General features: G+C 46.0%; 1 protein-coding gene across 1 annotated transcript; it reads right to left on the bottom strand.

Annotated features, from left to right (window-relative positions):
• Window positions 1–1,797: 1,797 nt before the first annotated feature.
• On the bottom strand, window positions 1,798–11,041 carry galnt12 (UDP-N-acetyl-alpha-D-galactosamine:polypeptide N-acetylgalactosaminyltransferase 12). Its single transcript, XM_070984412.1, has 10 exons — window positions 10,568–11,041; window positions 10,137–10,306; window positions 8,907–9,096; window positions 8,418–8,603; window positions 8,174–8,291; window positions 7,509–7,685; window positions 5,344–5,475; window positions 4,978–5,091; window positions 4,058–4,213; window positions 1,798–3,108 (listed from the first exon to the last, which is right to left on the bottom strand). The coding sequence occupies exons 1-10, from the start codon at window positions 10,921–10,923 to the stop codon at window positions 2,971–2,973; spliced, it is 1,737 nt and encodes a 578-aa protein (XP_070840513.1). The 5' UTR covers window positions 10,924–11,041; the 3' UTR covers window positions 1,798–2,970.
• Window positions 11,042–12,426: the final 1,385 nt, after the last annotated feature.

Here is a 12,426-nt window from a genome sequence, read left to right as displayed (position 1 = left end):
TTGGTTGATATAAAACCCTTTATGACATGCCAGAGAGATCTGATCCCCGACTGGCGAATATTAGTTTTATAGCAGCTGCGTGCACCATATCGCAATAGCATACACCAGCGTAAAAATGTTTTACTATGACACTAGGACATGTCTGGAATAAGAGATGGCTAATGGGGACAACGAATAACCCCCTTTAATAAGAGACTAGAATATTTACAGTGCACTCACAAAGGAAAGACAAAGTGATGGAAATGGAAAAGCTGTCACTTCGTAAGTCTTCGATACCTAAAGCATGAGCGCTGCATTAAAAGGGCAATTTGACCTGTTGCTGGTGAATTTCTTGTGGATGATACTGAGTGAAGCATCTTTTCTTAAGTCTTAAATCAGAGCAGGGAAACTCAACCAGAATAAGACTGCCAGACACCACGCATGCTTAAAAAACGACCTCTTCCCAAACTTTTCTTCAGCATCTGACCCATTCCACCAAGACCAGGATCAAGCATCATCACCGTACATAATCAGCCTTTTTTTTTTTTTTTTTAGCTTTATCAGCCAAAAACATTTGCACAATCCCGAGACAGCTGCCCCCCTGCCCCTCCCTGCACAGAGCCGACCGTAATCTTCCTGCTGGTCATTTGGTCCATTCCACTTATCACCAAACACTATCCGCACAATCATGTCATGTAACACTCATAATGCCTGCAAGAGCCTTCACAGACTACTGGGAACTCCAATATAATATGTACATATTCCAATACACTTCATGTTGTGCCTTCATCCCACATTGCACAGCTATCCTGTGATGCTATTTTCCAATGCAATGTTGATATATCTTGGTGGAAAGTGAAGCACATCTTACCCATACCATCCCTTCAGGCTTGTACTATATGAGCTCACAGGCACAGGTGCACCATCTTCCTGCAACATCACCTTTACACATAACTGTACATTCATTATATCTGGCAAATGAAGGGATTCTGGTTCTCCTGCGCTGTGATACTGGCAAAACAATCTTTCCCATCTCCGATTTATCTCATTGTAAGAAGTAAACATTCTGAGTTCAATAGCAAAAAATCTATTTCAGGCCAATTGCCCCCCCCCCCAACATCAATTCCAAACAGAGCTCCTGTGAGGCCAATGGGCCAACAGCCTGTGAAGGTTAATGGTGAGGAAGAGGTCACAAAGTGCTTCATTCAGTCTCCTCCATTATCCGCCTCTGCTGTCAAAAAGTGTACTCTTGATGACTTCCGTTCATAAATCAAACCTCAAGCGCACGAGTAACAAGTGCTCAGCTGAGGAGGGTTTGTCCAAAAAACCTCTGACACCGAGAGGGAGAGGTGGGAATAAAGGACTGGGAGAGGACCAGAAAATCAATCAGGAAGCCATCTGGCACCCCAGCGCTCTGGAGACACCAACAACTGTCTACGCCTCGGCCGTGCTTCCCTCGGTCCGTCTGCATAGCCTGAGGGAGCAGCCACACAAGTCACAACAGCTCCGAACAGAGGGGTCTATAGTCGTCTGATTCTGATGAATGGAAACGGAGGCAGTGTGCACAAATTAGTCCAGGCCACCAGAGTAAAGCAGTTACACTCCAGGGAGCGCCTTCTTTCCTGTGCATACTGTACTCTCAGCAGGGGAGCATATATATTGTAAGCGTGCAGACACTTTGTCACAACTCTAAGTATGGTTTCCTTCCAATCTCGTGTTTTTGTGCGACAAAATATACATTCAGTACAGCATCTCCCACATGTTCTGAACCTGAAGGGATAACTTAAAAATCTGACTTTTTTTCTTTTTTTTGTTTTTACATCAGGCACTTTCTATGAGCTCCAAGTGGAAGAGTCAGTGTTGATGCCTTTGTACTCAGCATTAAATGAATAAAATCCCATACGTCTGCAGTGAAGCTATGAAATGACACAGCAATTTAGTCACTTTGAGAAAACACATCATTTAAAATAAAACAGTTGACACCGCATGAAGCAAATCCATCAAATATGGCTATGATTTAGTCATCTGAAGCTGCAAATCATTCAAAGAGCACGAAACGGAGGCAAAGCGCTACGCTGGAAAACAACTGTTACAAAAATCACTACAAAACTGGCAAAAATGAGCCATGTCCTTTCACCTCAGTTAAATCAACAATGCAAAATGACTCCAGTCGAAGCAGAATGGAATAAGAGTTTCTCCTGTTATCAGTAGTTAGGTGATTAAGTTGAAGAGGTACTACGTACTTGCATAATGCCTGTGATATGAGGCTTTTTTCGAAGCCACTGGTACGTTAGAGTAGCAAGCACTAAAAATGTCCTGAAAAAGTTCGCAAAATACCTGAAGATTTGTCCCACTTCCTCTGGACAAACAGGGAACACAGTGAAAGAGAGGAGCATGCAGAGACTGGAGCGCTGGCCCCCTCTACAGGAGAAGACGCGAAACATTTCAAAATGCCTCCTGATGCGGCTCTGGGAAACACTGTGATGTCAGCCACCAGCTCGTCTGTTGACAGAGGTTTTCAATCAGACGGGTGCGCACGTGTTTCAGTGCTTGTCCATGTGTGTAAAAAGCAAGTGTGCTAAATTGATTTCAGTCTCAAAGAGCGCACCAGGACAGGAGTGCGTGAATGAAAAACAAGAAAAAGACAGCGCATAGGATCGTGAGGGTTATCACTAATTCTCAAGCATCTCTAAAGACAATACATATTCCAGTAGGCTCCTGTCTCCCAGCAACAGCATCCAAAATATTCCCATATATACATTTACATTGTACTTAATTAGTATAACCATCAATATAATTTCCTATTGGTCCATTAAATCCAGCTGGCACAGAAAAGTGCAAAGGGTTGAAGTTTGGGGGGGAGCACAGAAGCTTCCTTCTCTGGGCTCCTCTTAAGGCAACATGATGAAAAGACATTTTGCAATTCACTCCACCTAAATCCTTCCTCAGTACTTTGGTCCTGAATAAAAAACATATTTTCCGTTGATACCATCATATTCTCTCCTCAAAGAACCACTTTTGGTGGGAGCTGTCGGAACAGGGTTGGAGTGAGGGGGCTGGTGTCCCGTTGTCCGTCTTGTCCACCGCCTGAACACACTTCTGGCTCATGACATGGTACAGGCTCCCGTCCTGTCAACAGCCACATACCGAACACGCATTATCAAGAAGTATTGGAATATTAAAGCACAAGAGTCAGACGCTGGTAAATCAGTCAAAAGGCCAACAGTAGCTATCCAAAGTGACAGAACAGCTGCTCAGTGAAGTGCTATTCTCTATCATTTTCACTTCATGATTTATCCTCAACATTGTTTTGCTAGCACCAAAGCTTCCTGCTGAAACACACATATTCTGCCCTGATTTATCTTCCCATTCAGTTCCCTTTTTGCAGGTTTGCTCGCTCTCTTCTCCCTCTACTGTCCAATTCTCCACTCCTCTGCTTCTCGCACCCCTTGTTACATCCATTCTGTCCTTCTGGGGTCCATTTACATTTAGATAGCATGTTCTAGCGACCGCCATCGGCGTGCCGTGACTACACTGAACACATGCTAAACAACTCGCCGCATTGTGCGGCGAATACCCAGCCTGCTGCTACTCTGTGATTTACAGCTTAGTATCAGCAACACTGGTGCTAAACACCTGTGGAGTAACTCAGCTGTGTTTGCGCTTGACATGACTTTGACTGGGAAACACAAATTAGATTTTGGTCCTGGCTGGCGGGGACCTCATGATTCAATTCTCTCAGTTTCAATCCAGTGCTGACACTTAAAGGATTTACATTATTACAGCCTGAATTTTAAAGGGAGTCTTTCTGATGATGGCACAGTGCTTTCTAACAAGTAAGAGAATTATCTAGAATGCCAAAAGCCTATTTGGAAAACAAATATCACCAAATTTATATGTCACCCTGCCCTCGTCAGGAGCAAAAGAAACAGAGAGCAGACACATTTGCACCTGTGAGTAGAGGGTCTTTGTCACCACCTGCCTCATTACTCCTTCACCACCATCTGACCACACTGCCTCTGCGGTTGGCTCTGGATTTAACAGATACAGGCACTTGAAACTGACATGTGCACCTTACCTTTCGGAGGACAAATTTCTGGTCTGCTGGTACAGTTTGCCCTCGTTTTCTACACAGCTGGACAGTCAGGTAGGTGCTGATGCTGTCACCCACGATGCATCCAGCTGGCTCCCTCGTGTTATAGCGGATCTCACCGTCCGTGGAGTATTCAAAGAACTGCAGGAGGAGATGAAGCAGCTGGGTTTTCGATCACTTTTGGAGACATTGCACAGACTTAAGATTATTTCCTGGAGGCCTAACCTAATCATAACCAGAACCTCTGCTTACCTTACCCTATCCCCTTTCCCTAACCTTAACCCAAGTCTTCACCCTAAAACCTTACAATTTATGTTACGAGGACTTGCATTTTGTCCCCGTAAGGAAAGTCAGTTCCCACAATGTGACAGTGTAAACAGATTTATGTCCCCACAAAGTGAATAATACATGCACACCTGCAAAAACACACCCGTGTCATACTGGTGTGTGCACAGACTATGAATAAAAGTGTGGAATGAATATGACTGTGTAACATGCAGAGCGCTCTCATGAGGCACACACAAGCACCGTTGAATCCACCTCCCACTGAGACAACAGCACAGTGTGTCCACAGAGGGCTGCTGGAATAACAATGGTAACTTTAACAGTGCTTCCTGGACTGCTGTCAAACACAGAGTATGAAGGTGTTGGGAAACACACTCTCCTTTGTGTCAACAAGGCCTTCATACCATTTTTCAACCTGGGATGGAAGAATAAGTCGACTGCTCTCACATTTGTAAGACTGCAACAACAAACCTTTGTGGTTTACTGTGAAATACGGGGACTGTATGAGGGAGTCTCAGCAGCTATTGGTGATCACGATGACTGCTGTCTTAGGACAGGAGGGAGAGGGATGCATAAAAAACAGTTTATGGCTTATGGCCTGACTGACTGACATCCAGTACCTGGTTCTGACCCATGCCGTGACACGGGTAGAGGATGACCCTTTGGCCCACCACCATGTGTTCATCTGCAGGGTTATAGTCGAAACAGTAGTTGGTCTTGCCCCGGTTCTTCAGCTGTGAAGAGCAAAAAGCAGTCACATCAACAGATCTTTACAGGTATTGATGAAGTATATGCTCATACATGGCTTTGGAAATGAATGCCAAAGTTCATCTTATTCTGAGGACATATATCACACTTTCATCTTTTTTAAAAGAGTCTCTCCTCTGCACTGCACAGCTTGAATAAATTCAGTCAAACTGGTGAGAACTGGCAAATTCATACTCATAGTTTACACCTGACAATCAGCCACTCAGATGTGTTCTCACCATTCCGAACATGCCCGGCTTATCCTCTGGGACATGAATGTCGGGGTAAACATTATCCAGGTACCACCTGAAGTTCTTGCAGCCCAGCTTGTCTCTGAGCTGCCTCCGCTCTGTCACGTCCCCAAACGCCTCCTAGAAACAAAGACCAGAAATGATAGTTCCACCATTGTGTTATTTTAGCTCCACCTGTCTGCCTTAATACCCTGAGAGTCAAAACAATATTCGGGAAGAAAAGAACTGCTGTAGTGTGGATATTACATGTCGTATCAATGGCATCTCGTAAAGACTGCGTGTGTGTATGCTCTTAATGCAGTCAGGGTCAGACAGCTGGAGCGACACAGGATGTGCTCATGACAACAGCACCATCTATAGTTGTTCTATAACTCTGCATAATTGCATCTCTAATGGTAAGACATCCTTGAACGAACAGAGCTCCTAACAGAAAACAATATTCTACTCAAACAAAAGCAATTGTCTGTGTGTGTGTGTGTGTGTGTGTGTTAGTAAATGCTAACAGTATGTGTGTTCTTGTGTAAATACCTTTATGCATACATAGTTGCACACACATACATGCCACAGTGCTCATGACTAGTGAGTTACAGTACAGGGAAGAACACCGTCTTCACTTTTATTTGCTGGTGAGCATTTGCTCACCAGTCGTTCCCTGCTAAAGAAGGCCTGAGCAGCACTGCAGGATGATGGATGCTGGTGCTTTGCCCTGAACACAGCTTTAATTGGCCCTTAATCAATTTATTTGGTCAAGAGGGTGATTCTCAAAGGAGGGAGTCTGTCGTCAATGGGAGCATCTAGGAACTACCATCAGAGGACAATGACATACTACAGCGTAAGAGGCCAACAAGGTCAAAATTAAACGTCAGTACAGGTGCTACTTACACCAATGGATGGCAAGTGTAAGAGACAATGACAGTCCAGAGTGAGGATCAGTAACAGGTCACAGGAAAAACTTAAGGAGCACCTAGAGGCCAATCTGATGCACACAAGAGGCCAGGGAGGTGCCAATTAGGGGAGAGTGAAGAGGCAGCGGGAAAACAACAAAAACATGGCTGCAGATTCACTCTCCTGTCTGACACATCCCTGGAAATGACACACCGTTGCATACTGAAGCTGGTTTATTTAGGTTTCACACTGCCTTATTTCTTATTAACCAAGAGTTGTAAACATAACTCAGATGGACTGACGCGTCAACATGAGAGGTTCAGTGATGCTGTCACGCTCTGCAATCCCAGTAAAATGTTTTTGCTGTGGGGAGGATAACAAGGTAATCACCTACTGGAAATATTCAAAGTAGCCATCAATATATGTATTAGACTGACTCAGTTTACAGAGATTGTGGGCTTGGAACCAAATCAGGACTAAAGATGGAGACGTAGTTTAGTCATACCAAACCTCAAAGCACTAATTTACACAAATACAGCGGCTGATAATCTCTTTGTAAGGCTCAACAAAATCTGCAAGTGGTTATCTGAAATTCACACAACTGTGGGAAACACCTGAAAAACAACACAACAACAGCAGCGGTGCTCGTTTGGAGGTTTTGGTGTATTGGGTTTGTTGCACCGCTGTGAGGTTGGCAAGGCTACCTCCTCTCAGGGAGATGAGCGCCACCTGATCTGTGTTTAGAGAGCTTCTCCTCTTAACTACACTGTCACACACTGCTCTGGCCCCTCCCATGCATGCACACGCACAAAGGCAGGACACCCCATGGGTAAGCGCCGCTCTCACCCTGTCAAGGACGGGTGGGTGACACCCGTTGGCAGCGAGTGACACGGAAAGGTGGTAATCACACACCGGAACGCCCTGACACCACTGTCACCTTGGGTGTCTACCGCTCATGTATCCCCAGCGTCACTTAATCAGGGAAGCTTTTACACCACAGCAGGAGTGCGGCGTGTTAACGTGCGTGCGTTGTTTGTCAGAGCAGAGAGTGCATGTTATTTTGTGCATGTGTGTGTGGGACTGAGAGTGTGTACAATGGTGAAATCCAGTGATTAATCAGGCTAAAGGTGTGATGACTGCAGCAACGGAAAAACATCACAACACTCCATAAAGGAAACAGATTATTTAAAATGCTTGCTTAAAAAATAGCTTAAGATATGTTTCATACTACGAGCGCGCGCACACACACACCATCTGTGCAGACTCACCAGTCGTGCGTGGGGGTTCCGGTGGTAGTACAGCTCTTTGTATTCATCCATCCAGACCTCAGCGGCTCTCACGCTGTTTGCCAGAGCTTTGCTCCGTGAGTAAGGGGCCTTTTTAGGGAACACATGACCCACATGGGAGCACGGGTGGATCTCCAGGCTGCCTCCACACTGCCAAATCTAAGAGACATCGACAACAACAGCACCGCCGCCGCCACCACGTGGATTTCGTTAGGCCCTCAGCCGCAATCATTCAATCAGGCGACACAAAGCACTGCCTTGTTATTAGACGAGTTTGGAAACAGAGAAGCTGTTTTGTTGCTGAAGGGAAATATTTTTGGTTCCTTCCCTTTGGGAAACTGTGGTTACCAGACAGAAGGGCTGTTCAAATTCTTCACTACAATTATAGAATTAGAGTGTTTGGCCTGTTTTCACTGGTCCGCTAGTTTTAATTCCTTCAGGGTGGTTTTCACAGGGGATGAGGAGCCGTCACATGGTGCAGCTCTTGGTAAATGTAAACCAGATATGACTCGCCTTTTTAGTGCTGTGTGTTGTGGTGCCTAAACTGTGCATATTTCATGTGGAGACAGTAAATGAATCGTGCCTATTTAGCATGAAGCTGGAGCCTTATGTATTCAGATTACACACACAGACACATCATTTCTTACCCTGAAGGAGAATTCCAGGTTCTCTCCTCCCCACACCTCCATCCCTGTGTCATACGTCCCCAGGTAATGGAAGTACTGCTTGCTCACAGCAAACAGACCACCTGCCATGGTGGGAGACCTGAGGAGAAGAAGAAATATAAACTTGTAAATGATGACTCATCTGGATGAGACAGCAGGGCGTTTAGCACCAGCTGACAGTAATGTGTTCACATGCTTTTTTTTCCCGCCACAACAGGTCACACACCTGATGACATCAGTGGGCGAGCGACGGCGTCTCTGTTCGTACTCTGGGACAGCGTGCCAGGTGAACACTAACCGCCAATCAAAGCCCCCGATTTGAGGTTCACCAGAATTCCCTAAATACTGGAAGGTGTTCCAGTCGATCACATCAATGACAGGACACACCACAGCCGATGGCTCCTCTCTGATCCTGGAGGGGAGAGGAGAGAGAGGCTGCTGACAGGGAGAATCAGTGCTACAAAGCAAGAAAACTGTTCATTTCAAATGTCAATGTTTTGCGCTGCCCTTGCTCTAGAGAGAGCCCGGTTACTGAGTACACTGAGTCGGAGTCAGACGCACAACGGCACTCCTTTATCTGGCTGCTAGAGGTTCAGTGCTTCACTCTGTGACACTTGAGTTTGGCAAAAAGACAGCTTTTCTAAGCACAAGGCCACACTTTGACAAAACGCTCAGAGAAAGAGGCTTTCAATTCTCCCGCTGAGGGTTTCCTTACCTGTGAAGCAGGGGCTCTAACCAGCCTTCATGACACTCGCAGTGACAGTCCAGGAAGGTCAGCACATCACCCGTGGTAATGGACGCCCCGAGCAACCGGGCCCGCACCAAGCCCTCCCTCTTGGTGGCCCGGATCAGACGCACCTTCCTCAAACCTGAGATGTACCTCTCCAACGGCTCCTTCAGATGCTCTTCAGGACGTAAGACAAATAAACAAATAAGCCGCACAACAACACCACGCGTGTTGTTTTCTATGCATGCGCATGAAGGCCATGTTTGTACCGAGAGCAGTTTCTCAAAATCACTTCAGATGTTAAATGAATAAATGGAACAAGGACAACACAGCAATTACAATCTGCTGCCAGCTTTCAGCAGCAGCTGGTAAAGCTGATTAGGAAAGAAAGGGAAATGGTGTTTAAGAGGGTTTCATACACAATGATCATCCATCAGGGGCCTTGCTGCTAAAACGCTAACTTGGACAGGTGTCAATAATAAAATGGGCTTCATTAAGAGGAGTCTGTGGCTCTGAAACAGGCACTGAACACACCCCTAGATGCTGATTTATGGGACAGAACACAAACATCTGGACTTCATAAATCTGCCACAACAGTACTTAAGTTTTCATTTTGAATGCTGAACAGTTTTCACTCTCTCCACCTCCTCCTGAAATGCATCAAATGAAACGAGGTGAAAAAAGGAGCGACTTCGGTTTACTTGTTCGGCACCGTGTGTGTGTGTGTGTGTGTGTGTGTTGGTGAAGTGAGGGCAGAGGGAGGGGCACGCGTTGCTTCATTTATTGGGTCATGAGCCAAAAAGTTTTTGAACCACTCCCTTGAAGCGCCTCAGCTCATCACAGCCTGGTCAAAGAAGACAAAACAATGAACGGCTTTGAGGACAAACGCCTCTTTAGTCGATTCAGCCACGGGATGTTGCGTTCTTAATTTTTTCCTGTTAGAAATATGACAAAGGATACAAACAAACTGTGTACTAAAGGCCCAGACGTGTGAGTTCACCACCTGTCACTATCTGTCTGTTTGACTTTCCTAACTGCTTACGTGTCCGTCTCTCCTCCTCCCCTGTTTCTGTGTGACGGGCTGTCAGACCTGGAAGCACCTGTCCATCTGCCTTCTCATGTGTCCCTGCCTCTCGACAATCCTTTCTGACTGCCTGTCTGCCCACAGCCCCTGTGCCCGTCCTCCGGCCTGTCTGTCAGCGCGTCCCTCCATCACACCTCTGTCGCTGTAGTCGTCCACCAGCACCACCTCCTTCAGCAGGATGTCCGGCGACGTCTCCAGCACGCTGTGGACTGTCCTCAACAGGGTGGACCAGGCCTCGTTGTAGAAGGCGATGACCACGGAGGTTGTCGGCAGGGACCGGTAGTCATACTTCAGCTCTCTGCAACTGCAATGTGAGGAAGGGATTCACTTGTCAGGAGCCGGCCTTGCAGGGAGGTGGGTGAGGCTGGGTGAGGTAAGTCTGCACACAGCTTTGTTGTCTTAGTAAATAATCATGTTTAATAACTGCAAGCAGCAGTTACTCAACAGCAAATGCTCACTAATGCTCATTTGAAGGACTACAATAGCTGTTTTAGCTTATCTTGGTATCCACAGTGTATAAAATCCACTTTATCACAGTGTTAACAGCATGACGCTGGTGACTTACAGTGGGTTCCATCTCTCTGGCAGCGTGCGGTGCAGCGACACTTTATCACTGACATAAGTGTTAATCTGATGCACTTTGATGCTCTCCTCCTCCTTTCTTTTCTCCTCTCCGTTCAGATTCAGCTTGACGGCTCTCCCCAGCTCACCCAGGGCATTTAAATCCAAGGGGGGCCTCTCGACGACGGGTCTCTTCAGCTCCGCATTGACCAGCTCCTCTCGCTCCCCGGGGGCCTCCCGTCGATTTGCGGCGCTCATGTCGCCGTGGTTGTGTCTGAAAAATATGAGATAGCCCACTAACGTGACGCCGAAGAGGCAGAGGAGGACCCTGGGTCGGCTCCTTCTTCCGCAGAGCGCCATCGCGTCGCTTCCGTCCTCAGTGCGCGCTCGGGTTGAGGTTTCATGCCCCGTGGAGCCGCTGCTGCTCTCCGCTGGCACCTACCGCCGCTGAAGGGGCCCTTTCAGTGTCACCAACCTCGCCACGTTTCCGCTGGTCGACTTCGAGTTTACTCCGCATACTTTGAGGCGTTAAGGAGAGTTAAGTCCTCATGGTGTCGAAGAAACGTCCAACTGCCGAACTCTTGAGTTTTGGTCACTTGTTGAGCGGAGCGTTGGCTGCTTATCTTGACGGGCGTTGGAATGGGACACTCCTCCTTCTCAACGGTGTCCTAAGAGAAGTGTGAAAGGATTAACAAACACGGATTAGTTGACGTTATCTCCTCGGATTAGCTGGTTAAAACTACCTAACCTGTAGGCTGCCACTGGAAACAAAACAAATCTAGGTCAAATCAAAAGCCCCGTCCGCTGCTTCCTGTAGTGTTCAGCGAGAAAGTTCAATGTTACAGTTAAATGGAGACAAATTAGTTCGTCCTCAGGATTACAGCGTGTTCACAGCGATTATGTCGACAAACCGTTTGTCATAGTGGTGCCTGCAGCGGTGGAAACAGCCAGAAGTTTGCCTCCCGGCCACTTGAACTTGAATGGAAGTTTAGTCAGCTGTCAAGGTAGCCGAGTTAGCAACTGCGTTTCCGGTGTGCAAACTTCAAAGTAAAGTTCTGCAGCGAGTAGAACTCGAATAAAATGTACAGAATGGCATGTTATCTGTTACACGAACCACAAATCCAACCTAAACGTCACTGTCCATGCAGTTTTGTTGTTTTGTGGCTGTGATCATAGACTTTGTTTCAATATAGGTTGCTAGTTCATGATTATAGTTTGAATTAGAAGAAATAAAGTGCGGTAGTTTTTTTTTAATCTATATGCTCTGTTCCTGCGATTTACTCCACTAATTTACCAAGAGTTGGATTTTAATGCGCGTCTTATTCCAACGTATTTTATTGTGAAAATTTCCGCGTTTTTAAGCGTACTAGTTAAACCGGAAGTTCAATGTATTAGTGCTGGTGAAACTTGACTCAGGTGAAGTTGAAGTTTAACGCCAGTGCATGCACAGGTAAATCTTTTACAGTAGAAAGGGCAAATATTGTGGCCTTAGATGTTTAATCACCAACAGACCTTTTGAGTTGAGTAAGTGTTTTGAGTTAATTTATAAGCTTTTTCCGGGTTCGTAACTGCGCAGAGGACCGTGATAACCAAATTTTGTATCCTGTGTAACAGCGCCTTTATTGACCCGGGGAGAAACCCAGTCTCCAAACTGGGAAATCATTTACCTTGGCGGTGTCACTTAATTTGCAGTCAGCTGTCACTCATATGAAACTGATATGAAAACTCTTGACACCAAAGATGAAATCTGACACAAAATGTATGTTTAAGCAAATTAAAATACTAAATAATTAAGGCGATCATTCAGGGCGAGAAGGTAATTTGAGTGGCTTAGTGTTTGATCGAGTACCCATATTGTGAAAA

Source organism: Chaetodon trifascialis, chromosome 17 (genome assembly GCF_039877785.1).
Source record: "Chaetodon trifascialis isolate fChaTrf1 chromosome 17, fChaTrf1.hap1, whole genome shotgun sequence".
In the NCBI taxonomy this organism is placed as follows: Eukaryota; Metazoa; Chordata; class Actinopteri; order Chaetodontiformes; family Chaetodontidae; genus Chaetodon; species Chaetodon trifascialis.
This window is presented reverse-complemented; position numbering and strand designations above follow the sequence as displayed.